The 23,163-nt window shown below is 45.0% G+C and overlaps 1 protein-coding gene across 3 annotated transcripts in view; it reads right to left on the minus strand.

Annotated features, from left to right (window-relative positions):
- The window catches only part of map3k19 (mitogen-activated protein kinase kinase kinase 19), a 98,135-nt gene that overhangs the window by 23,637 nt on the left and 51,335 nt on the right, over nucleotides 1–23,163 (minus strand). For all 3 annotated transcript variants that reach the window (XM_085986597.1, XM_085986598.1, XM_085986599.1), the window contains 2 exons: nucleotides 4,460–4,540; nucleotides 692–776 (listed from right to left, as the gene is read on the minus strand). In XM_085986597.1, the coding sequence (XP_085842723.1) occupies nucleotides 692–776; nucleotides 4,460–4,540 (166 nt within the window). The remainder of the gene's footprint in view (nucleotides 1–691; nucleotides 777–4,459; nucleotides 4,541–23,163) is intronic.

Here is a 23,163-nt window from a genome sequence, read left to right on the forward strand (position 1 = left end):
TCTATTGATATCATCTATTGGTGTTCCCTATGATATCTGACTTAAAAATGTCTGTTAATCCAAGATATAGAGGAGATTTTTCCATTTTTTTCCTAACGACAGCTGTATCAGCCGAAGCACATATAATGGCTGCCTATGTACACACTGGCTGCCATTTTTCTGACTACAGACAGTCTGAGTGCTCAGCCCACTGGTACTGGCAAATTATATGATTGCCCACTGGCTGGCTTGTAAAAGCCTCCTCAGCGATTAGATAAAAATCATGGCTATGAAATGAAAGTCATGGCTGTCCAGTTGTTATGTGTTGCTACTAGGGCTGTGAAGTCTGGCTCCCAATGTAATCGGGGGCAGATTTCACAGCACTGGAATCGCCAACATATTAGAGATTCATGTGTAATAGAAGTGGTTTGTAATAAAAGGGGGTATAAGCTAAAATGAGGCTGACATTCAAATTTCTCTCTTTTGAAAGCCAGCAATTCACTCCTGTAACTACCAGACAATAAAGAATATTTTAGAAAAGTTGCTGCTAAACGTGATTATAACTCTTTTTGGTCTAATTGCAGCTATCTCCATTATGTTTTGATTGATTCACATAGATCATATTTTCGTTTTAAGCCACAAATACGTTCAAAGCCTTAAGTTTTAAAATCTACAGCATATCCGCTAAAATCAGTTGTCTTATTGTACTTACCGACTTATTTCTAACTCATTGTAAACACAAATCATCTCTTGTAATGTTTTTTTTCCAGTGTTCAAATAAAGAAGAATTTGTTGACCTATTAAAGAGATTTTAAAATAAAATTATTCAATATTACATATACTAGTGCAACTCAATCTACTGTCTATATAATAGAAAATAAAAGTGTCATGAAATGTCATTATTGGATGATGTCAATAGGTCATGGTGTGAATATTTATTAATGAATAGTTATTCAATGGGCTGGAGTTTGCCCTCCGCAGCGAATGAATGGCACCAGATGTTTGTTACACTTGCACTTGCCCATAGACTTTCTATGGGGTTTTGCACTGGAACCTATTATAAATTAGTGTCATCCATGGCTCAGTTGGTAGCCTCTGAGTCAGGAGGTTGTGGGTTCACGTCTCACTCCAGAGACTTCAGCACAAAAATCTAGGCCGACACTCCAGTGTAGTACTGAGGGAGTGCTGCACTGTCAGAGGTGCCATCTTTTGGATGAGACAATAAACCGAGGCCCTGCCTGCTCTCTCAGGTGGACATTAAAGATCCCATGGCACTATTTCAAAGAAGAGCAGGGGAATTTTCCCCATGGGTCCTGGCCAATATTTATCCCACAATCAACATCACAAAAACAGATTATTTGGTCATTATCACATTGCTGTTTGTGGGACGCTGTGCACAATTTGGCTGCCGTGTTTCCTATATTACAACAGTGACCACTTCAAAAGTACTTCATTGGTTGTAAAGTGCTTTGGGACGTCCCGAGGTCATGGAAGGCACTATATAAATGCAAGTCTTTTTTTTCAAAAAGCGCAGCACCCTCTACAGAGCATCTGCAACCTGTGTGAACAGGGCAAGCAACTGAATGGCCCAGAAATTCCAGAACGGGGCTTGCAGCACGTGCAAGCCCCGTATTTACACTTACCCCGCGCTACTGACGATCAGCTCCAGGGACGCCTGGACTTGGTGAATGAAAAAGAAGAATCCCGGGCAGCGTATGACATCACGCCGCCCAGGAGTGCAGCCAGCGCGAAGCCAGGAGCGTGCAGTGTAAGTGAGACACGCCCCTTGAGGTCTCAGTTTCACTGGACACGCCCCCAATGTTTCTGTCAAGCTGCTAATCATTTTTACATGCAAAGCAGCAGTTTAAATAGGTTTTTTGAAGATTTTGGTAACTTTTATAAACTTTTTAAAATGTTTACATTATTTTGAGTAATCTGAAGTAGTTTTAAAGAGAATTAAAGCAATTTAAAGACTTTTAAAAGCCCTAAAAGAATTTTTTAAATTCCATTTATTTATTTAGCAATGTCGTCGTCATACGTGTCTTCACACTGTTCCCTTTGGGGAACTGTATGAAGTGGTGGAAGGATTTATGGCCGTGATTAACGCTCATTCCGTGACCGTAACCATCTTTGAACCAGCCATTAGGGCGGTTAGTCCTATGGCGGGAGGGTTTTACGGGCTCCCACAAGCTATACAAGGAGGGGGGGCCACCCACACCCACGGACGCAAATATCCCACTGGATGTCAACCCAGAATTTAGAGCCGGAGCTCCGACTCCACTTGCCGGGACTGTCTGGAGCGGGGTTCGAAACCCTACCCTGATCTGGCCCAGCGGCGGGGATCCTACCGCTATGACAAAGGCCCAATCCGATTAGCAACATGAAATGGCAGCATAGGGCTCCAGTCACGGGGAGGGAAAAGGCGCAGGAAACGTATGGGTGTCACCTTTTGTGCGGAGTGGGCCTTTTGCGTAGCAGTAAGCATCCCCGCCGCTGGGCCAGAAGGAGTAGGGTTTTGAACCCCACTCCAGACAGCCCCGGCAAGTGGAGTCGGAGTTCCAACTTTAAATTCTGGGTGGACATCCAGCGGGATACTTGCGTCCATGGGTGTTGGTGCCCCCCCCCCCCTCAGATGGGTTGTGGGAGCCCGTAAAACCCTCCCGCCATAGGACTAACCACCCTAATGGCTGGTTCAAAGATGGTTACGGTCACGGAATGAGCGTTAATCACGGCCATAAATCCTTCCACCACTTCATACAGTTCCCCAAAGGGAACAGTGTGAGGATACGTACGATGATGACCTCTTGCGCAATGCACCTCCTTGGACCCTCAGTCGCAGATGCGAGGGGGCAAGTCGTGCAATTGTTAAATTTTTCATTTTATTGACATGTAAAATGTTGGCCCAGTAATTCCCTTCCAACTGCGTGAGTACGGTTGGGGTACTTACGCATCTGGCCGGATGAAATGCCGGTTTTCAGCATGCACAGTGCTTTTGGGGAAAACCGGCATTTCCTGTCCTCTGAACGAAGGGGTTCAGAGGCAGAACGCGTGCGACTGCACAGGCAGCGCGTGCGCAGTATAATTCGCCGCTTTCATTACTGCTTTCAGTGAGGTCAAGTCCTTACAACTTACACATGAAAAAAGCATGGGTACAGTTGCTCCAGAGGCTGCGGAGGAAGATATTTCTTATCGTGGAGCTTCTGAAAGTATGTATGTCTGTATATATTCCTTTGCGTGTTATGTATATATTCCTTTACTTATGTGTATGAATGTATTATTTAATTATGACTTTCAGAGAAAGTAACTTATTTGAAAATCATAATTAAAAACATACATTCATACACATTAGTAAAGGAATATAAAACATACATACATATACGTAAAGGAATATATGTGGACATACATACATAACTCATTCTCACATTCCATTCACACAGCCACAATTGCTCCTTCTACCTACCGTTCTGAAAACCCTTTTTAAAAAAAAAAAAAAAATTTTAACTTTAAAACTTACTTAAAATTTCTTAAAATAACTTCCCTCCCTTTCCCAAACAAAAATATTGCATTTCAGAAGCTCCACGATAAAATGTTTCTTCCTCCGCAGCCAATGAACCACTTTACACTTGCTTTTTTCAAGTGTAACTTCTGAGGACTTACCCTCACGGATTTCATGAATGAAATCTACGAAGTTCACTGCGCAAGCGCTGCCTGTGCAGTCGCACGCGCTCGAGGTCTGGAAATGCCGGCGTTCCCTGCATGCGCTGTTCATGCTGAACACCGGCATTTCCAACGGCCAGATGCGTGAGTACCCCGAGCGCACTCACGCCTTTGGCCGCGAATTTCTGGCCCTATATTTCCTTGACCAATCAGACTGAAGAATCATTAACGAGCAGCGCAGTGTCACTAAGAATATTGAATTCAATATCAAACCAGGTACAGAAAGCTAAAGGGAAAGAAAGATTGGATTAAGGGAGAGATAAAAGAGGCAGAAAGTAAAAGTAAAAAAAATAACTTTTTAAAAATCTCCAACAATAATTAAAATCTGAAGGAATGAGGTTACCACGCCGTTAAGAACATACTTACACTGGAATGGACAAGCCCTACCTTTTTCTGGTGAGTTTAGTTTGTATATATCTGGTAAGTACAGCAACTTCATGCTGTTCAATGTATTTGAATGGTGAGTCAGACAGCGAGATGCCGTTTCCATGTAGCTTTTGGAGGAGCAGAGCATCCCAGCAACTTCGTGATTTACGTGTTTAACTATGCATGTGCGGTCGTCGGAAGTTACTGTCTGATTTCCACGTAAATAACAGTGAGGGCTGTTGGCCTCACCCTTATTTCTGCTGCAAAATACGGCACAATGCCTTCCCTCTCGGTATTCTATTTATAGATCTTTTCAGCACTTTTCATGTTTTACAGAATTAAAAATAAGTTTTTAATATTCACTTAAGTAAAGGTGCCATTGGTACACAGCACTTACCAGTAATCTGATCATTCACAGGATCATTTCCAAAAGCCCAGCGGCTATAGCAATTTTCTGCATTTCGGGATGTCTTGAGACCTATAGTATTTAATGGATTTAATGATAACACTAACAGTATACAATGGTGCTTAAGTTCAGTATTCTACTGTTTTCTCATCTTGCAAGCCCCTGTCCATTCTTTTCTAGCAAGCAAGACAGAATTGCTGGAGGGCAGATTTTCTGATTAGTTGCACCAAACTAATGGGTGTAAAGTGGTCTTAACCAATTGGAAAAATGGGTAATGACCCATTATGTTCATTTAGCATCACATTCAATTTTCCAGTCAAGCTTTGTACTAGTGGCAGAAGCATCTGCCAGTATGAAATTAATTAAATTGAAATTAGGCCCAATAACATCATTAAACCAGTATAGTGCTCAATCATCTACCTGCCCATATAAAATTATAAGAGTGTTGTTTACAGAAATTGATTTAGAAAACGCTATAGTAAAATCTGTAGCAGCATTTTGAAACTATTTCTCAGCCATTTTTTTTCCTGTTTCCATTTATTCATGCCAAGTGTTCTGGCTCTGACATTTGTTCGTACATCCATGATACTGGAACATTGCTTTCACAATGGAAATCGCCCTTTACGTATGTTCTTTGCAGGAAGAGGAAGAGGCACAATGAAGAATACCAAGCTGGACAGGTTGCACCAGAGCCAGACTACACCCACTTGCTGTACCCTCCCACCCATACTTACAGACTGAGGTGCGCCTACTGGCAATGACCATGTGGAACTAGATAGTCAAGCTATGGATCAGCAGATAACCACGAGCAGAACTGTGCTATTTACTGCAAGGGCACTTGCAGCTAACATGCACCACACGGCTGGCACTCCCTGCCTTCTCTGCCTTCTTTCAGGGATTCTGCAATGCTTTCCTATGGGGAGGCTGGGAGGGGAAAAAAGGAACACTTACCTCTCTACCATCTCACTCACAGCCACCTCCACTTTGCCAGCCAAGAAACAGAGGGTTCAAGTGTTGTGCTACTACATCACTTAGCCACCAACTCTGTTTGTTGACTCTACATTTACTGTGCTAGCCACTGGCTTTGCTAACCATTTTATTTTTAATCCAAATGATTTATGAAAAGGCTAAAATATAAAGTAAAGACATTAGCAGCCTTTGGAAAAGCTACCAAAATTTTATGTCCCCATATGCAACTAACTTGAAGTGGCTGCATCTATTTAAATGTATCTATCATCATTCTTATAAACATTCCAAATTATTTGGTTCCCCTCTCTTATGCGATATATGCAACCGTTAATCCAGCTAAAAAACTGATGTATAACTAACCTTTCACAAATTTTGTTGGTTTCAATGTTTTTCTATATTTAGAGCATACAATGTATCAAAATCAGGGCAATATTGTCACAGTATTATTTGGTATGTTTAAAGGTGTGCAGCTGACATCACATTTTGAGGTCAAATACCTAGATATAGGGCACTGAAGTCATGGAAATCATGTTAGAAATCCTACAGTATTGCACTTAGGTGTCAGTATTAGCTCAGTGATAGTACTCTTGCCTCTGAACCAGAAAGTCGTGAGCTCAAGCCCCACTCCAGAGATTTGAGCACATAATCTAGCTTGACACTTCACTGCAAGACTGAGGGAGGGCTGCACTGTCAGAGGTGCTGTCCCTTGGACAAGATGTAAACCCTTAGATTTAACCTCAGGTATATATAAAACATCCCATGGTACTATTTGAAGAAGAGCAGCAAAGGTCTCCAGGTATCTTGGCCAACATTTATTCCTCAACCAACACCTCAAACAGATAGCAAAATACTGCGGATGCTGGAAATCCGAAATAACAACAGAAAACGCTGGAAGAACTCAGCAGGCCAAGCAACATCCGTGGAGAGAGAAACAGAGTTAACGTTTCAGGTCGAAGACCCTTCGTCAGAACTGGAAAAAAGCAGGAAATGGAAAGCAAGTTTAGGGGCTGGGAAAAGGGGGGAGGGGATGAAGGAACAAAAGGGAAGGTCAGTAATAGGATAGAAAGCAGGAGAGATTAAGAGACATTACCAACTCCTCTTGCCTCGAATATCTCTTAATGGGACAGGTTAAGGAATAAAGGATGGCTCTAGATGAAGCGTGAATTGCGCTGGCAGAATGAAGGACAGCTGCCATGTGGCAGGGAAGAAAAAAAGGGCCAAACAGAAAGTGTGGATAAAAAAAGAAAATATATATGATAGGGGCCGAGTTTATGATCTGAAATTGCTGAACTCTATGTTGAGTCCAGAGGGCTGTAGAGTGCCTAATCGAAAGATGAGGTGCTGTTCCTCGAGCTTACGCTGAGCTTCCGTGGATCAATGCAAGAGGCCGAGGACAGTGAGGGCTGAGTGGGAATGGAGCGGTGAATTAAAGTGACAGGCCACCGGGAGCTCAGGGTCCCCCTTACGGACTGAATGGAGGTGTTCCGCAAAGCGGTTTCCCAATTTGCATTTGGTCTCCCCAATGTAGAGGAGACCACATCGTGATCATTAAGAGGACATATAAATTGGCCAGAAAAAGCAGTAAACCTGAGGGTTGGGAGCAGTTTAGGATTCAACAAAGGAGGACAAAGGGATTAATTAAGAAGGGGAAAATAGAGTATGAGAGTAAGCTTTCAGGGAACATAAAAACTGACTGTAAAAGCTTTTATAGATATGTGAAGAGAAAAAGATTGGTGAAGTCAAGCGTAGGTCCCTTGCAGTCAGAATCGGGGGAATTTATAATGGGGAACAAAGAAATGGCAGACCAATTAAATACATATTTTGGTTCTGTCTTCACAAAGGAGGACACAAGTAACCTCTCAGAGATGTCGGGGAACATAGGGTCTGATGAAAGGGAGGAACTGAAAGAAATCAGTATTTCTAGGGAAATGGTGTTAGGGAAATTGACGGGATTGAAGGCCGATAAATCCCCAGGGCCTGATAATCTACATCCTAGGGTACTTAAGGAAGTGGCCCTAGAAATAGTAGATGCATTGCTGATCTTCTTCCAACATTCGATAGAATCTGGAACAGTACCCATGGATTGGAGGGTAGCTAATGTTACCCCACTATTCAAAAAAGGTGGTACAGAGAAAACGGGGAATTACAGACCGGTAAGCCTGACATCGGTAGTGGGGAAAATGCTAGAGTCCATTATAAAAGATGTAATAGCAGAGCACTTGGAAAACAGTGACAGGATCGGACAAAGTCAACATGGATTTACAAAAGGTAAATTGTGCTTGACAAATCTACAGGAATTTTTTGAGGATGTAACTGGTAAAATAGATAAGGAAGAACCAGTGGATGTGGTGTATTTGGACTTTCAAAAGGCTTTCAATAAGGTCCCGCATAAGAGATTAGCGTGTAAAGTTAAGGCACATGGGATTGGGGGCAAGGTATTGACTTCGATGGAGAACTGGTTGGCAGACAGAAAGCAAAGAGTTGGAATAAACGGGTCTTTTTCCGAGTGGAAGGCAGTGACTAGTGGGGAACCGCAGGGATCGGTCCTTGGACCCCAGCTATTCACAATATATATTAATGATCTAGACTAGGGAACTAGATGTAATATCTCCAAGTTTGCAGACGACACAAAGCTGGGTGGGCGTGTGTGCTGTGAGGAGGATGCCGAGAAACTCCAGTATGATTTGGACAGGCTGGATGATTGGGCAGAAGCATGGCAGATGCAATATAGCGTGGATAAATGCGAGGTTATCCACTTTGGTGTCAAAAACAGGAAGGCAGATTATTATCTGAATGGCAATAGATTGGGAGAAGGGAAAGTGCAACGAGACCTGGGTGTTCTTGTGCACCAGTCGCTGAAGGTAAGCATGCAGGTGCAGCAGGCGGTTGAGAAGGCAAATGGTACGTTGGCCTTCGTAGCGAGAGCGTTTGAGTACAGGAACAAGGATGTCTTGCTGCAGTTGCACAGGGCCTTGGTGAGACGACATCGAGTATTGTGTGCAGTTTTGGTCGCCTTATCTGAGGAAGGATGTTCTTGCCATGGAGGGAGTGCAGACAAGATTCACCAGGCTGATACCTGGGATGGCAGGAATGACGTATGAGGAGCGATTGGGTCGATTGGGCTTATACTCGTTGGAGTTTAGAAGAATGAGAGGGGATCCCATTGAAACTTATAAAATTCTGACAGGACTGGACAGACTAGATGCAGGAAGGATGTTCCCGATGGTTGGGGAGTCCAGAACTAGGGGTCACAGTCTAAGGATAAGGGGTAAGCTGTAATGTATATACCTTTATTAAGGGGGGAACTATCTTTTACAGCTCATGTATACTGCAGTACCGGCAGTGACCACACCTGTATATAGCACTGAGTAGTAATCTGTACAGATCAGTTCCAGTGTGAGCCACGTTGAGTAAACACCTGTTGTACCGTTCTCCTGCAGTCTGTGTCTTATTATACACAGACACAACATTGGCGACAAGGCAAGTTCGAACCTACCTGCAACTCTGCATCACCTCCCGGGGATTCGTTCCTGGAGATCAGTGGATTGGAGGTCAAAGCCAGAGACTCGGGCGTCGACCACGGGCAACCGCCCAGTCATCCAGCAGAGACTCGAGAATTGCGGGGGAGGCTGTCGAGAGCCAGGCTTGGCTTTCCAGTCAAGGTGGTCCAGCGAAACGGGCTGGCAACAGGTAGTGCGCAGACCCTTCCCGGACAGCAGCGGGCTAGAGCCCGACCGAGCGGCACAGCAAAGGGCCGAGCAGCGTCGACGGGGGAGAGAGAGAGAGGGCAGAGCACACAGGGCGCAGCCGGTGTTCAGGGGCCGAGCAGCGTCAAAGAGAGGGAGAGAGAGATGCGCAGAAACCTGCAAGGCGCCGCCATTGCCACGAGGACCGCCGAGAGCAGCGTTGGCAGCAGCGCAGGAGAAGCGCGCGAAACCTACAGGGCGCCGCCATTGCCACAAGAACTGCCGGGAGTGGCGTTGGCAGCAGCGGGGGAGGAAGGAAAGCGCGGGAGATGCCATTTTAAGCCATTGGGAGACGCCATTTTAAACCACACCCAAAATGCCGAAGAGTGGCAGTATCACCGCGTTTGACAATGAAGTCGAAGATTGGACTACATATGTCGAACGAATAGAGGTATACTGCAAGGCAAATGAGGTGTCAGCTGACAAGAAAGCGTCGGTATTGTTCAATTTAGTGGGTGTAAAGACGTATGGTTTATTACAAAATCTAGTAACCCCAACAAAGCCAATGGAAAAGAGTTTTGAAGACATAGTAACGATACTACAGGAACATTTAAACCCCACACCGCTGCTGATAGCAGAAAGAGTCCAGTTTCACAAACGGAACCAGCATAAGGATGAAAGCAATGCTGATTATTTAACAGAACTGCGCAAACTATCGAAACACTGCCAGTTTGGAGCTGGACTGGCAGATACTTTAAGGGACAAGTTTGTGTGTGGGCTTCAAAGTGAAGGAACCCAGAAACGGCTTTTATCTGAAAAGGACCTTACGCTGGAAAAGGCTTTCAGCATTGTGGTATCATATGAAGCAGCAGCACAGGGCGCTGCAGAGATACAACAGAGACCGCAAGAATATGGCACAAACGAAATGTCATATGGAACAGAGAAGTGCTATCGCTGCGGCAGAACAACACACGACCAGAATGATTGCTGGTTCAAAGACAAAGTGTGCAGACAGTGTGGAAAAGTAGGACACATAGCACGAGTCTGCAGGTCGGGAAAGAAAACCAGCAATAAGAAACCTACCAAAGAAAAGTACAAGAAGGTACATAAGATGACGGAGAATAGTTCAGACGAACAAAAGAGTGATAACGACTCCGAAAGCAGGGAACTGAGTTGTCTGAAACTACATAATGTGATCACAACGGAGGATCACCGAACCATTTGAGTCACTCTCAAGATAGCAGGAGTCCAGGTAAAGATGGAATTGGACACAGGACCAGCCCTAACAGTCATAAACCGATGGGACTACGAGTGGCTATTCTCACACATACCCTTGAGAGACACAAAAATTATTTTGAAAACGTACACGGGGCAAAAGGTCTACCCCAAAGGAAAAATAAGGGTGACCGTTATATATAACGGTAAGGAAACACCAAAACTAGACCTGTATGTATTGCAAGATGGAGGACCACCATTACTGGGACATGAATGGATCCGGAAAATACAACTGGATTGGCATTCCATACAGGCACTGACTGTGGCTGACAAAAAGGATGACGACGTCACACCTGGGTGACTGTCAAAGATCCTAACTGACACGAAAGAAGTGTTCCAGCAAGGACTCGGAACACTAAAAGGCATGACAGCGATGATTAAAATTGAAGAAAACGCAAGCCCAAAATTTTTTAAGGCCAGACCACTACCTTATGCGATCCGCCCAGCCGTCGAAGCAGAGCTGGAGAGTCTGGAACGTTCAGGTGTACTGTCCAAGGTAGACTGGAGCGAGTGGGCTACACCCATCGTCCCTGTGATGAAAAAGTCGTTGAGCAGCACACCTGGGGAACCAAGGAAGGTTCGCATCTGTGGGGACTTTAAGGTAACAGTGAACCCGATCCTTCACGCCGTACAATATCCACTTCCGCGGATTGAAGATATTTTCGCCTCGCTATCTGGAGGGAAACGCTTCACTAAGATTGATCTGGCCCAGGCGTATCTGCAAATGGAGGTAGAAGAAGCATCAAAAAAATACCTCACAATCAACACCCATAAAGGTCTCTACCAATACAACCGGCTGGTATTCGGGGTAGCATCAGCTCCGGCTATTTGGCAGAAGGCAATGGAACAAGTCCTGCAAGGGATCCCAGGGACCCAGTGTTATTTGGACGACATCCTGGTCACGGGCGAAAATGACAGTGATCACCTTGCCAACCTGGAGCAGGTGCTCACTAGATTGCAGGAATATGGGCTCCGAGCTAACCGCCCCAAATGCGAGTTTTTTAGAAAACAGATCTCGTATTGTGGCCACTGTGGTGTATGTAACCGTTCCACCTTTAAGAGAACTATTTTAAGAGATGCACTACTTTATCTTGGCTGCTGTATACTGTAATACCGGTGGTTACCACACCGGTATATAAGTGCTGTGTAATGATTTATTGGGCAGTTCAGCCTGACCTTCGACTAGTAAAGACCTGTTGAATTTATTCTTGTGGTCTGTGTGCAGTGATTCTTATTAACAATAACTAGAACACACAGACTTAACAGTGGCGACGATGACTACCTTACCCTGCGGCAGAGATATATCCAAGGCAGTTTAACGGGCGTCGAGAAGAGGCATCCGCCCTCATCATCCTGCTGAGAAAAGACTCGGGTCTGAAGAGCAAAGAAGAATCCTGACATGAAGCCTTCCATCAGCAACAGGCAGTGATCATCCCTTCTACCACAGGTGGTGGGTAAGCCGATCAGCGACGAGCAGCAAGTCGGCCACGTTGGCTGTGAAGTAGGGGAGGGAAAAACGGAGGATATAAGGGCGGAGAACTCGACCACGGCCGGGGAAAGGAGCCGGACAGAAGTCGGGGCCAGAGGCGCTGAGACTGGGGCAGCGTAAGGCACGGGAGCCGCGGTGAATGCAAACGCAGCCGGTGTAAAAGACCGGGCTGCAAGCGGGCTGGGAGACGCAACAGCGTCGAGAGAGAGCTCGACCGCGACCGGGGAAAAATGCCGGGCAGCTACCAAGGCCGCGAGGCGCGGGAGAAAATAAAAATAATTTTTTTTTAAAACGCGGAGAACTCAGCCGCAGCCGGTGGAAAGGACCGGACTGCAAGAGGGGCTGGGAGGCACGATTTGAGAACCGCTGGGGAGGGCGAACGCAGCAATACGGCAATCGACATTACAGCCAGCGGGGGAGAAAGGCAAACGCGGGAAGCCGCCATTTTTGTAGGCGGGGGAAGAAGACAAGCGCGGGAAACCGCCATTTTGAAAAAATAAATAAATAAATAAAAGAAAATTTTCTTTTTGTTTCTCAAGAAGATTGCAAGGATGCCTAAGCGTGGTAACATCAATGATTTCGATGCCGATGTTGAAGATTGGGCCACGTATGTAGAACGCATAGAGATTTATTGTAAGGCAAATAAAATATCAGATGAAGATAAAGCACTAACCTTACTAAACTCAATGGGTGCGAAGACATACGGGCTATTGAAGCATCTTCTATCACCAGCTAAACCGGCGGATCAGGCTTTCGCTAATATTGTTGCTGTCCTGAGAAATCATTTGAACCCCACACCGCTGATGTTAGCGGAACGATTTAAATTTTATGCGAGAACGCAACTGAAAGAGGAAAGCAACGCGGAGTATTTAATTGAACTGCGTAAGCTAGCGAAATACTGTCAGTTTGGGGAAAGACTGACAGAGGCACTGAGAGACAAATTCGTGTGTGGATTGTCGAAAGAAGGAACACAAAAGCGGCTGCTTGAAGAGAATGATCTTACACTTGATAAGGCTGTCACTATTGCAGCATCGCACGAAGCCGCAGCGAGAGGCACTGCGGAAATGCAGCTGAAGGCAGCGGTACTCAGCGTAGATCAAATGGCTTTGGGTACAGCGAAATGTTATCGTTGTGGAAAGACAACACACGATCAGAACCAATGCTGGTTTAAAAATCAGGAATGTAGAAAATGTGGCAAGCTTGGTCACATAGCTAAAGTATGCCGGTCAGGAAAGAAGACCAGCAACAAAAAGTCACTGCAGGAAAAGTGCAGAAAGGTACATAAGGTGGCTGAGAAGAGTTCGGATGAACAGAATTCGGATTCAGACTCCAACAGCAAGGAACTGGGTAGTCTGAGAATTCACAATGTGAGTAAGGAAGCTGACCTACAAACTATCTGGGTCACACTTCAGATAGCAGGAGTCCAAGTGAAGATGGAATTGGACACCGGATCGGCGTTGACGGTCATGAATAAGCAAGATTACAAAAGGTTATTCACACATATTCCCCTACGGGATACGGAGATAGTATTGCAGACATACACGGGGCAAAGAGTATACCCCATCGGAAAGATAAAAGTCAAGGTGGTACACAAGGACAAAGAACACCAAGGAATGGACTTATATGTACTACCTGAGGGAGGTCCACCACTTCTGGGACGGGAGTGGATCAGGAAAATAAATATGGACTGGCACTCCCTAAAAGCAATAACGGTAGATTCCGGAAAAAAAGATGTCAAACCTGAACGATTGTCCAGAATATTGGATGATGCTAAAGAGGTGTTCCAACAGGGACTGGGAACACTGAGAGGAATTACGGCAAAAATCAAGATTGCAGAACATGCAAACCCAAAATTTTTCAAAGCCAGACCGGTACCTTATGCGATACGACCTGCTGTGGAAGCTGAGCTGGAAGGGCTAGAACGTTCAGGAGTAGTGTCTAAGGTGGACTGGAGTGAGTGGGCCACGCCCATTGTTCCCGTCATGAAGCGTTCATCGAGTAACAAGCCAGGGGAACCGGGGAAGGTCCGCATCTGTGGAGACTTCAAGATCACGGTTAATCCGGTGCTTCACACGGTGCAATATCCGCTTCCGCGGATTGAGGATATCTTTGCTTCATTGTCTGGTGGGAAACACTTCACCAAGATAGACCTGGCGCAAGCGTACTTACAGATGGAAGTTGAGGAAGAGTCGCGCCAGTATCTCACAATCAACACGCACAGAGGCTTGTATCGATATAATAGACTGGTTTTTGGAGTGGCTTCGGCTCCAGCAATTTGGCAGAGGGCCATGGAGCAGGTATTACAGGGAATTCCAAGCACTCAATGTTACTTGGACGATATCCTGATTACAGGAGATGACGATGAGGAACACCTTGCAAATTTGAAACTGGTGCTCACCAGGTTGAAGGAATATGGACTTCGAGTTAATCGCCAGAAATGTGAGTTCTTTCAGAAACGGATCTCGTACTGTGGTCATGTCATTGACAAGGAGGGGCTGCACAAGTCACCTGACAAGATCGAAGCTGTTGTGAAGGCTCCCGCTCCGGAAAATGTATCCCAGTTGAGGTCGTTCCTAGGGTTGATTAACTATTACCATACGTTTCTGCCAAATCTATCCACGGTGCTGCACCCGCTGAACGCTCTTTTGCAGAAGGAAGTACCATGGAAGTGGAGCGAGGACTGTAAGAAGGCCTTTCGCAAAAGCAAGGCATTGATCACCTCAGAGGAAGTGTTGGCTCACTTCAACCCAACGCTACCTATTCGTTTAGCTTGTGATGCTTCTCCTTATGGTATTGGAGCAGTACTCTCACACAAGTTGCCAAATGGCTTGGAAAGGCCAGTCGCATTTGCACCCAGATCATTGACCTCCGCTGAGCGCAACTATGCTCAGATAGATAGGGAGGCTCTCAGCCTTGTGTGGGGTGTAAAGAAGTTTAATCATTACCTGCAGGGCCAGAAGTTTACACTGCTGACAGACCACCAGCCATTGGTATCCATTTTTAACCCTAAGAAGGGTGTTTCGGTGATGACAGCACAGAGGCTCCAGAGATGGTCCCTTTTCCTAGGGGCACATCAATATCAGATAGAATTCAAAGGTACAAAGCAGCATGGTAATGCTGATGGGCTGTCGCACCTGCCACTACCTACTGAGGAGGAGGCACTGACGGTTGACCCGGTGGAGTTATTTCACTCGACCATCATCGAATGTTTACCTGTCACCAATGCAAATATTGAAAGGGAGACTAGGAATGACCCGACACTGTCCCGGGTCTACGAATTGACAGTAAAGGGATGGCCAGCCCATGGTGATCCACTGTTACCGGCATTCTCAGCAAGACGAGAACAGCTGTCCATCTGTCAGGGAACATTGATGTATGGAACAAGGGTGATTATCCCTCCTAAGTTAAGAGAGAGAGTTCTAAAAGAACTACATGAAGGTCATCTGGGGGGAGTCAAGATGAAAAGCCTTGCTAGGGCTTATGTGTGGTGGCCGGGTATCGACCAACAGATAGAGGATCTGACGAAAAGCTGCTCAGGGTGCCAAAAAGTCCAAAATGCACCTCCAATTGCACCGCTGCATCCATGGGAATGGCCTTCAACCCCATGGCAACGTGTACATATTGACTTTGCTGGTCCATTCATGGACTCCATGTTTTTAATTGCGGTGGACGCACATTCTAAATGGCCAGAAGTGATTAAAATGACTACCACTATCTCGGAGAAGACGATCGCGGTGCTAAGAACGATATTTGCAAGAAATGGATTGCCAGAGCAAATATGTTCAGACAACGGACCACAGTTCGTGTCAGAGGAATTCCAGAAATTCCTGAAGAAGAATGGGGTGAAACATTATACCTCTGCCCCATATCATCCAGCTACGAATGGGCTGGCCGAGAGGTTTGTACAGACGTTCAAAAAGGCAATAAAGGCCATGAGCGAAGATCAGATTCCACTGCAACACAAGGTGGACAATTTCCTACTGGCATATCGAAACGCCACCCATGCAACAACAAACCAAAGTCCTGCCATGATGTTCTATAACAGGAGGTTGCGGTCCAGGTTGGACTTGTTAAAACCAAATGTGCGGAGGGAAGTCGAAAACAAACAGTTCCAGCATATCAATAACAAGCCCACTCAGAGTTTTGAAATAGGACAACCGGTGTTAGCCAGGGACTATAAAAACGAGAAATGGCAATCTGGAACAATTCGGGCCAGACAAGGACCCCTGATGTACACGGTAGATGTTGGTGAAAACGTAATGCGATGTCATGCTGACCAACTGGTGGGATCGAGAACAAGGGTCGAGCCCATGGTTACGACAGAGACAACCGTGGAGGAAGTTAGTGAACCTGAAGCATCTACCTCAGAAGTGAATATACCTGATGATGATGTCCTATCCATAGGGGATCAACTAGATGAGTCACCCCAGCAACGAGAACCAGAGACCCCTGAAAGGCGTTATCCGTCTCGGATCAGGAGGCCTCCTCAGAGACTGAATCTGTGAACTGTTTTTACATGAAGTTGTGTATATATGTTATTATGTTATGTTAAATGGGGAATATATATACTGTTAAGCTAAAAAGGGAGGATTGTGGTGTATGTAACCGTTCCACCTTTAAGAGAACTATTTTAAGAGATGCACTACTTTATCTTGGCTGCTGTATACTGTAATACCGGTGGTGACCACACCGGTATATAAGTGCTGTGTAATGATTTATTGGGCAGTTCAGCCTGACCTTCGACTAGTAAAGACCTGTTGAATTTATTCTTGTGGTCTGTGTGCAGTGATTCTTATTAACAATAACTAGAACACACAGACTTAACAGCCACGTTATCGATAAAGAGGGGTTACATAAGTCCCCAGAGAAGATTGAGGCAGTAGTCAAGGCTCCAGCACCGGAAAATGTGTCACAACTGAGGTCGTTCCTCGGGCTGATAAACTACTACCATAAGTTCTTGCCAAATTTGTCTACAATACTACACCCACTGAACACCCTACTGCAAACTGGAGTGCCATGGAAGTGGAGTGACGAATGTCGACGAGCTTTCCAGAAGAGCAAAACACTAATTACATCGAAAGAGGTAGTGGCCCATTACAACCCGGCATCACCAATTCGGTTGGCATGTGATGCGTCACCCTACGGCATTGGAGTGGTGCTATCGCATAAATTCTAGGACGGCTCAGAGAGGCCAATAGCCTTTGCGTCACGATCACTAACCTCAGCCGAGTGTAACTACGCCCAGATTGACAGGGAGACCCTCAGCCTAGTGTGGGGAGTGAAAAAGTTCAATCACTATCTGCACAGGCAGAAATTCACCTTGCTGACTGATCACCAGCCTCTTGTCTCCATTTTTAATCCAAAGAAGGGCGTTCCGGTGATGACTGCGCAACGACTACAAAGATGGTCACTTTTTCTAGGGGCGCACCACTATGAGATTGAATATAAGGGCACAAAACAGCATGGAAATGCTGATGGGCTATCACGCCTGCCACTGCCTACTGCGGAGGAAGCACCAGCAGTGGATCCTGTCGAAATATTCCATTCGACTATAGTTGAATACCTACCGGTAACTAACGCTTGTATCGAAAAGGAAACCCGAAATGACCCAACATTGTCTTGGGTATATGATTTGACGGTGAAGGGATGGCCAGCACATGGCGACTCACTGTTGCCAGCATTCTCGACAAGGAGAGAACAGCTGTCAGTGTGCCGGGGGACCTTGATGTGTGGATCCCGAGTGGTAATTCCACCCAAGTTAAGGGATAGAGTGCTCAATGAGCTTCATGAGGGTCATCTGGGAGGGGTAAAAATGAAAAGCCTAGCCAGGGCTTATGTGTGGTGGCCGGGAATCGATAAACAAATCGAGGACCTGACCAAGAGCTGCTCAGGATGCCAGAAAGTCCAAAATGCACCACCACAGGCCCCTCTACACCCATGGGAGTGGCCCTCATCTCCATGGCAACGGGTGCATATTGGTCTTGCTGGTCCATTCATGGACTCAATGTTTTTAATAGCCATGGATGCGCACTCGAAATGGCCTGAGGTCATCAAAATGTCCTCCACCACCACGGAGAAAACTATTGCAGTCCTACGGACCATTTTTGCCAGGAATGGCTTGCCAGAACAGATTTGCTCTGACAACGGACCACAGCTTGTGTCCAAAGAGTTCCGGAGGTTCTTGAAAAAGAATGGGGTAAGGCATTACACATCCGCCTCGTATCATCCAGCCACAAATGGATTGGCTGAGAGGTTCGTACAAACCTTTAAGAAGGCAATAAAGGCTATGTACAATGACAACATTCTGCTGCAGCACAAGGTGGACAATTTCCTCTTTGCCTACCGGAATGCGACACATGCAGTCACCAACCAGGCCCCAGCCATGATGTTCTTTAACTGAAGGTTAAGATCTCGCCTGGATTTGCTCAGACCAAACGTACGAAGAGATGTTGAGAGTAAGCAATTCCAGCACATCCATGAGAAGCCAACAAGGAGCTTCAATGTAGGGCAACCAGTCTTGGCCCGCGACTACCGAACAGAAAAATGGCAGCCAGGAACGATATGCACACGGCAGGGCCCACTAATGTACACAGTGGACATTGGGGAGAGCATCGTGAGACGCCATGCTGACCAGACCCTAGAGTCACAGGAACAAGTCAACCCCATGCCTCGCCCATACGTACCTGGTGATGAACCCGACGTACAGGTCGCATCTACCCCAGAAATAGTAGCATCGGAAGCTGATGAACCAACCGACGACAGGGGGCCAGAATCGCCTCCGCACCAATAGCAAGACACTCGGGAAAGGCGCTATCCAGAAAGGATCAGGAAGCCTCCCCAAAGGCTGAATATATAAATAGACTATTTTCAGCTGATGTTGCATGTTAAAAGTGTTAATTGTAATTAGTTTGATATTTAATTGTTAAATGAGTGTTATGGTACTGTTAATCTAAAAGGGGAGGAATTGTAATGTATATACCTTTAAGGGGGGAACTATCTTTTACAGCTCATGTATACTGCAGTACCGGCAGTGACCACACCTGTATATAGCACTGAGTAGTAATCTGTACAGATCAGTTCCAGTGTGAGCCACGTTGAGTAAACACCTGTTGTACCGTTCTCCTGCAGTCTGTGTCTTATTATACACAGACACAACATAAGCCATTTAGGACAGAGATAAGGAGGAATTTCTTCACCCAGAGATTGGTGAACCTTTGGAATTCTCTACCACAGAAGGCAGTAGAGGCCAATTCATTAAATATATTCAAGAAGGAGTTGGATATATTTCTTAAGGCTAAAGGGATCAAGGGATATGGGGAGAAAGCAGGGACAGAGTACTGAATTTGGATGATCAGCCATGATCTCATTGAATGGCCGAGTAGGCTCGAGGGACCAAATGGCCTACTCCTGCTCCTATCTTCTATGTTTCTATGTGAGCAGCGAATACAGTATACTAAATTGCAAGAAGTACAAGTAAATCGCTGTTTCACCTGGAAGGGGTGTTTGGGGCACTGGACAGTGGGAAGTGGGGAGGTATAAGGGCATGTGTTGCATCTCCTCCGCTTGCACAGGAAGGTGCCGGGCGAAGGGGAAGTGGTGGTAGAGAAGTGGACTAGGGTGCTGCGGAGGAAGCGGTCCCTACGGACTGCTGAAAGGGGAGGGGAGGGGAAGAAGTGATTGGTGGTGGGATCACGCTGGAGGTGGCGGAAATGGTGGAGGATGATCCGTTGAACATGGAGGCTGGTGGGGTGAAAGGTGAGGATAAGGAGAACTCTATCGTGGTTCCAGGAAGGAGGGGCAGGGGTGAGGGCAGAAGTGCGGGAGATAGAACAGACACGGTCGAGGGCCGTGTCAACCACAGTAGAGGGAAATCCTTGGTTGAGGAAAAAGGAAGACATGTCGGAGGCACTGGTATGGAAGGTGGCATCGTCGGAGCAGATGCGGCAGAGACGGAGAAACAATTTCAGATCATAACCTCGGCCCTATCACATATATATATTTTCTTTTCTTATCCACACTTTTTGTTTGGCCCTTTTTTTCTTCCCTCCCACATGGCAGCTGTCCTTCATTCTGCCAGCGCCATTCACGCTTCATCTTTGGCCATCCTTTGTTACTTAACCTGTCCCATTACCACCTCCTCTTGCCTTGAATATCTCTTAATGTCTCTCAATGTCTCTTAATCTCTCCTGCTTTCTATCCTATCAATGACCTTCCCTTTTGTTCTTTCATCCCCTCCCCCCTTTTCCCAGCTCCTAAACTTGTTTTCCATTTCCTGCTTTTTTCCAGTTCTGACGAAGGGTCTTCGACCTGAAACGTTAACTCTGTTTCTCTCTCCACGGATGTTGCCTGGCCTGCTGAGTTCTTCCAGCATTTTCTGTTGTTACCTCAAACAGATTATCTGGTCATTTCTCTCATTGCTGTTTGTCAAACTTTGCTATGCACATATTGACTGCCACGTTTCCCTACATTACAATTATGACTAAACTTCAAGAGTACTGGCTGTAAAGCATTTTGTGAAACTTGTTTCTTAGCAACTTAGAATTATTTTCTGCAAAGGAATACTTTATACAGGCATACTTGGCAGGCTTCTAGGAGAGGTACCTTCAAAGTAATGTAGAAAATAGCTAACTGTTTGCAGTTGATGCTGGAAGAGTTGCCTCTATAAGTCTGGGAATCATTACTTTGCACGCAGCAATCGTTTGAAGTTGCACTTCACTTTATATTACCAGCTTCAAACCTCTAAGTTCTCAACTAACAATTTACTCAATACTTTATTCATTCATAAAAACAATTTATCACCATGAAACATACAAATTTAAATTACATTTTGATTTAATGTTATACAACATTATTAATAAACCTGAGGTACTCTACAGGGCCAGGCAAATGTAATTAGAATTAATGAGGAGAGTTGATATTGCTTTTACAAGTAAAGCAAATCTTTCCTAGATAAAATGACAATCATAAATAACAAGAATTAAAACAAATAAGATCACATTTCCTCAAATGTGTCCCTGATTTTTTTTTAAATAATGTACAGAGCTGGAATTATCCTTTAAACAGCATTTATTCCAACTGCTTTTTAAGGACAATTGGTGTTTTGAGGGCAGTGTCTGCTTGTTTGGAGATGAAAACCAGCACCAGTCCTGCTTCCTCCTCTCAGCACCACTACCAGATCCGAGCTCCTGCTGCTCCTCTAAGAGATTGAATGTTGTTTCATGCTGTAGACAGGAGCTCTCATTAGATTAGGATTTCCTGCTCCATGAAGGCAGCAGCATTCAATTCCCTGCAGTAGCAGCAGAATGCAAAAGTTGGGAGTAGCGCTGATTGGGGGAAAAGGTCAAGGGCAGAAATGGAGTGCCAATGTTAATTGGGTAGGACGAGTAAAGTGCCAGCATCAACTGGGTAGAAGAGGAAAAGTTCCGGTGTGAATTGGAATGTGAAGAGGGAGAAAAAGAGTGCTTCTATGAACTGGGGAGACTTTATGCCATTATATCACTGCTGCAACCACATAAGCATTTTTTAAACTATTTAAAAATCCAACTTAGCAACAAAGAATATAACACACGTTCACAATTTATCTGCAGGAAATAAGCAAAGTCTTCATAATTTTGGCCATAACCACCTGCTATACAAATGCAGCTTTAAATTCTAATGACTGAACTGCAATTTCATTGTGACTTCATTGTCACAGTCTACACTCAGGACTGCTTTGTGTTGTCAGTTTTTTTGAAGCTGTTGGTCAGCTTTTATGAGTTTTGCAGGTTAGCATGTACAAGAGAGTACGATTATAACAGAAATAAACTTTCATTGAACAGTAGCCAATAGCATTATTAAAAAAATGTAACTTCCCTAAAAGAATAAGATCATAAACATGCATAAACTTAAATACTTACAGTGAAAACATACAATTTTGGACGGGACTGCTGTACACATAAAAATGATGTCAACAATGCATTGATAGGGTGACCTTTAGCAGCTTGTTCTCAAACAGTAGGCATTTCAGTCTCAATAATCGTAGTACTGGGGGGAAGATTCCCATTCAAGATTCCCAGAGTTCAAATTCCTCTCTCAATGGTCATTCAAGCTCAATTTATCTCAACAGAAGAGTTTCATTAACTCTTGTCTAAGCTTGAAAATTTAATTTAAAAATACATTTTACCCCACCAGAGTATTTCTCCTATTGGCTGATAAAGGAGCAACATTTATGCTAGCCATGGGAAAAATGCTATGGTCCAGAGTACTCAACCTTCCCAGTAATAGAGGCAGTGTGACAACGTTACAGCAAGTGGGAATCTAACAGAAATAAGGGGGAAACTTTTTAAAGATGTTCTCTAAGAACTGAAAAATTCAATTTTTTCCTTAATGCTTCTGATTCTCTCCCCAACCCACTCCAGTTCTTGGCAGGACACTCAGAACGAGAGAAGACATCCTTTGTGTCCAAAATGTAACAAACACATATTGGGGCAGAAATTCCTCCCCAAACGCGTGAGTACGGAAGGGGTACTCACGCGTCTGGCCGGAGGAAATGCTGGTTTTCAGCATGCACAGCGCATGCGCTGAAAACCGGCATTTCCTCTCCTCTAACCCAAGAGGTGAAGAGGCTAGCGCGTGCGCTGTAGGGGGCAGCGCGTGCGTCTTGGATTTCCTCCGTTTTGGGGGATTTGCGCATGTCTAAAGGCCTCCGGTCTTTACGCTTGTAAAAAGCACACGTAAGTATTTATTTTTACAGGTAAGTGGTGTTTTAGTGTAATTTAGAATTTTTTTTCCACAGGTTTATTATTTTAAAAATCTACAATAAGGTAAGTTTAGTTTTAGACCCTTTTTATTAAAAATTTATTTTTTCAAAAAAAAAAATTATTGTTTAAATTATTTTTTAAAACTTATTTATACTTAATTTAATGTTTGGGATGTTTTTAAAATTTTTATTTAAAGTTTAAATAGTGTTTTGGGCCCCTGTAGTTTTCATGAGTTTGACAGTTCTTATTCTCAAACTCATGAATGAACCTTCCCCTCCCCTGATTGGTTGTACAGTGCTCACCTGATCCCAGCCGGCACATCGCACTAACTACGCCGCTGGATCAGGTAAGCACTGCGCGCTGACATCTGAACCGGGCCTGTGACAGGAAATGCAAGCAGGCCCGGGCTTCAGATGTCAGCGCGCCGGGTGAGTGCAGATCGGGGGCTTGCACGCGCGGCAAGCCCCCGACACCAAGTTCTGGGCCATTACTCCAGTGGACAGAGTGGGACTGTCTGTTCTGCACTTCAATACAATG

The sequence above is a fragment of the Somniosus microcephalus genome, chromosome 4, assembly GCF_052327205.1.
Source record: "Somniosus microcephalus isolate GS21.2 chromosome 4, FLI_Smic_1.0, whole genome shotgun sequence".
In the NCBI taxonomy this organism is placed as follows: domain Eukaryota; kingdom Metazoa; phylum Chordata; class Chondrichthyes; order Squaliformes; family Somniosidae; genus Somniosus; species Somniosus microcephalus.